The 5,000-nt window shown below is 36.9% G+C and overlaps 1 protein-coding gene across 1 annotated transcript in view; it reads left to right on the top strand.

The window, feature by feature from the left end:
- LOC145247806 (uncharacterized) overlaps positions 1–5,000 on the top strand; it is a 248,927-nt gene that overhangs the window by 234,490 nt on the left and 9,437 nt on the right. Inside the window, exon 6 of the mRNA XM_080109440.1 lies at positions 1,369–1,529. Coding sequence (XP_079965566.1) covers positions 1,369–1,529 — 161 coding nt within the window. The remainder of the gene's footprint in view (positions 1–1,368; positions 1,530–5,000) is intronic.

Consider the following 5,000-nt stretch of genomic DNA (forward strand, 5'->3'; position numbering starts at 1 on the left):
TACCACTGTTCTTTAGCCGTGGATTGGACCTACAGTCTTCACGGTGATAGTCGACAGCTTTCTGCCATTTAGGGACCTCACCAGTGAAGGGATATGATTTTGTTGCTAAACTGGTTTAATGGGGATATATACATCGAGGGGGGGGACAAGTCGCAATTAGTTTATCAGAGCACGTGCATTAAAATACTTGCAAAACAGGCAGCGATATGCAACATTGGGGTGATGGGACAAAGCGGGACCTATTAGATTGGAGACTGTTTTGAATCCTATCCAAGAGGGAGAGGCTAGTGGTAGATGCATAAACCCAGATGTGGCAATAATACTCCATGCATGATGGCCTTTCAGAGGTACATGATAGTCTCAGGTGTGAGTTGTTTACTAGTACGATAGAGGGAATCTACCTTCAATGCCGCAGCCTTCACAATGCTCTCACTGTATTTGCTCCGGTTCATATTTCCTTTGAATGTTTGAAAGAAAAATTCTCTGGTAGGGTGTTACTTGTCATGAATATCGATGGTTTGAGAGACTACTAATAATTGTTAAAAGAGAGCAGCTTAGTCTTGTCATTAAATGTTACCATCCATTTACGGCCACATTCCACTAGGTCATTTTCTAAGAATTCTGCCATTGTCTTAGATTTGTGAACATCTGTTCTTCCCGCGTGCATGTTATAGAACGCTGTATAATCAGTAAACGAACTAGATTCGAACTTCGCACACCTAGATTGTTAGTCCGTATCGTTAATCACTGAGTCATCCACCTTGCAGCAGCCTTCGCAATGTCCTCAATATATTTGTTCCAGTTCATATTTCCTGTGAATGTTAAGCTAAGGCGTGTGAAGGAAGAATTATCAGGTAGGGTGCTATCTGTCATGGATGTCGGTGGTTGGAGAGGCTACTTGTAATTGTTAAAGGAAAGCAGCTTAGCCTTAGTAGCATTAAATGTTATCATCAATTTACGGGTCCCATTCCACTAACGTATTGAGGTCATTTATGACCACATTCCGCTAGGTCATTTTCTAAGGATTCAGCCATTGTTTTAGATTTGTGTACATCTATTCTTCCCTTGTGCATCGTATAGAGTTCTGTATTATTAACAGATGAACTGGATTCGAACTTCGCACATCTTGGTTGTCAGTCCGTATCGTTAACCACTGAGCCACCGTCATCTTTAAGAAGATTGAGCCAATGAAATTATGTGCATTAAGTATTAAAATTCTGTTATATGGTTTTATTTCTCTCCTTTTATTTTCTCCTACAACCTGTCAGCGATGATCATATTCTTCTAATACGTAAACAGCCATCATCTATGCATTTGTATTTTCTCCAGCCTTAATATTAGTTTTCGTTTTCTTTTGTTTTGTTTTAGTTGTCCGAACAGACAGCCTAAAAGGGCGACGGGGAAGGTTACCGTCAAAACCGAAAAGCCCACAGGAATCGCCGCCTTCTCCCCCTGTAAGCCTTATAACCGCTCTCGTGCGGGCACACGTGGACACATCGCCGGATATTCCTAATCTTGACTACAGCAAGGTAAGCATAAAAATTATAACTGTATTGCCTTCAACAAAACTTTTCTTCAGGTACCAAAACTTCGCACTAATGAGATGTGAAACAGCGAAACAGTATTGTATGTGGATTACTATATACATGCATACATATATATATATATATATATATATATATATATATATATATATATATATAAACTAACATAATATATTTTTTTTTAAATAAAGAAAAAATCACTTTTAACTACACGTAGGATTAAAATAGGTAAGGTCACTAGATATCTACGCTTCCCGCTAAAAAAAAAGCACACACAAAAGAAGGCTTGAACCTAAGGTCAACTGGGACTTTGTCCTGTAAGTGCCTGTCCATTAGCTTATTAGTGGGGGCGGTGGAAACTAAAAAGCTGATTGGCTAACTAAAAACTCAATAGAATGTGCGTATATAAAACCGCGAGATAAACCAAAACTCTTCACATAAGTCTGATGAATCCTAGTGTGGATGAAACGAGGAATATTCTGTGTGGGTTAATTGCCATATATATTTTATTATTTACTACCTAGCTTTACCTACGTATTAAGCACCGTTGAAGTAAATACTTAAAGTTTACGCATGAAATTATACTTTCGTGTCTTAATTTCTGTGATTAAATGAAGTAGTCATATATATATATATATATATATATATATATATATATATATATATATATATATATATATTATTATTATTATTATTATTATAATTATTTACGTAAATCTTGCTACGATGTGAAGACCGTTTCAATCATATTGGATCTCATCAGGGAAGAAGAATTAAGATACAAAAATTAAAAAGATTCAAGACGATTTTCAAATTTTGAGGAGAGAAAATATGCCATGACTGGCATGAAGCAAAGTTAAAGTTCTTATGAATTTAAATTAATTACAAAAATCAAATTTCCGTTAAAGAAGGGGGACGTCTAAAGGGATAGTTTTAGGGAAAAGTTAGAGAGTGATAAGAAGGGAGGGGTAATACAAAGATATATAAATACACTAAGAGGAAGAGAAGGAAGAGGGAGGAGTGAAAACAGATGTCAGACGACGATATTAACAATATTATAATTCGATCATTTAAATTATGATTCAATCATTTAAATTATGATTCAAATCATTAATTGTGGTAAACTTCGCACAAATCTTCTGCATCTTCAGTTCCTCAAGAATAATTGTGACACAGTTCCCACACTGATATCAAACTGCACTTAATGTCTCTATAGACACACAACGGTCCTTATCCATGAAATTCTTTATTTAGCCAATCAACTCTTGTGTTCTGACTTCCTTACTCCTCCTACACCTCTCACCATCCCTCGCATACCTCCCTGCCTTCCTTGAATCTCTTATGCCACTCCAAAACTAATGCTCGATTCATGCACGATAGTCCAAAACCAGGCTGAAGTATTCCATACATAACATCAAGAACTGCGGGATCTGACTTGATCAACTCGGCCATCTCCCTGCTGTCATGACAACGCGCTTGAGACAAACTTCACGCACATCTACCGCAATTTCACTTCCTCGTGAATAATTGCGTGTACAGTTCTCACATTGACGTCAAACTGCCAACTTTTGTCTCTATAGATATACGACGGCTTATCCATGAAATTCTTTATTTGGCCAATCATCTCTGGTGACTTCCACACGCCTCCTACACCTCTCATTATCCCTCACAGACTCCCTGCCGTCCTTGAATCTCCTATGCGATTCAAAAACTGATGCTCGATCTCTGCAAGATGGCCCAAAGGCAGTCTTAAGCATTCCATACGTTTCTGCGGCATTTTTCGAAGTTTAAAACATAATTTTATTGCAAAGCGGCCTTATAAAGTGCCCTCACGTCCGGATTGCATTTTTGAAATTCACCAGCTGTGATAATCAAGCTTTAGTAGGGTGTATTCCAATTCCTGCTGTAGCTGTGCATTTGAACCTGAAATCATAAAAACTAGTCAGTCATCTAATAAGATGTATAGCAATAACATAATGAATTTTCAAGAGTCTAATACAATTTTAAATGCCTGTACGATTTTAATTGTCGGAAAACTTTTCGAAGGCGCCTCTCAGATAGACAGATTGAATAATCAGATAAATGGCGTTTCATGGCTGTGCATTCAGACTTTAAAAATTTGATTTATCAGTGTTGAAATATTAAAATTTATTTGCTTGATTCGGATGCATTTTTTCAACGTATGCTCAATTCAAGCACACTATTGCCCGCCACACACACGCGTGCGCACACAATAAACACACACACACACACATCGCACCGCGTCAAAACTAATAAACATCAGGAATGAGAGTTCAATAGAAACGTTATTTCAATTTGAATAAAATAAATTACGCATCACGTGCCCTTGAAAGCCAAATCACAACGTAATATTAGGAAAATAAACAAATATTTTACTTGTTTGAAATTTATCACAAAAATATTTCAGAGGTATACTCCATCTTCAGTATGTTGTTTTTTCCTTTTCTTCTTCCTTGCCATGTTGTAAAATTGGAGAAAGAAGTCTGTATAGATCGTTGTATTTGGCGGTTGTATTTTGAAATGTTTGAATTGGGCGTAGGTAACGCGAGAATAACATCAAGAATAAGAGTTCAATAGAAACGTTGTTTTAATTTGAATAAAAAAAATGCGCATCTGTTAAACTCTAATTCTTGATGTTATTTTCGAGTTACTTACGCACAGTTCAGACATTTCGGCTCTATACAAATAGACATGGCTAGGAAAAAGAAAAAAAGAAACAAAACAAGACACTGAAGATGGAGTATACCTCTTAAATATATTTGATACTAGCGGGGGTACCCGGCGTTGCCCAAGTGTTTGTTTCCGCGACGGGGGGGGAGTTTTAAAAAATGTTATGGTAGGTAAGTAGGAAGGATCAAACCCGGAGTCATGAGTAAAAGTAGGAAAATAAAGTGTGAAAAGAAAAAACAAACATCTGAAACGTTAACAGTTCGGCCACCAAGAAAAGTCCATTCCAGTTGTTTAGGAAAAAAAAAAAAAAAAAACGACTACGGTAGGTCGGCGCAAACGTGAAAATATAATGTGAATTGTCCAGCTCGCTAACCACTACGCCACAGAGCACTGCAGCTTAGTTTAGTGATTTTAAATAACTTCACATGAAAGAACTACGAAGCCAAACCGGTGTTCTCTTCTCTACTGTTCCTTGTGAACGATCCCCAAACGGTGTTAAGTGGTGGCAGGGGGAGGAGGAATTTATTAGAGAGAAAATATTTTACCACTTCCATTGATCTTAACCGATTTTGGCCGTGACTTCTCAGCAGAAAAAGTATAGAAATCTAAGATTATCGAGGAATTTGAGAAATAATAAGCCTATAACACACCTCAGATATTGTTCTGCCGTTTGTGCATATTATATTTGCATGAAATATCTTGATTTTTAATCCTATTAAGGTCAAAATCCGACGGGAAAAAATGAGTTCATTTTATTTATATAGA

Source organism: Euprymna scolopes, chromosome 26 (assembly GCF_053919585.1).
Source record: "Euprymna scolopes isolate OS-2025 chromosome 26, ASM5391958v1, whole genome shotgun sequence".
Lineage (NCBI taxonomy): Eukaryota > Metazoa > Mollusca > Cephalopoda > Sepiida > Sepiolidae > Euprymna > Euprymna scolopes.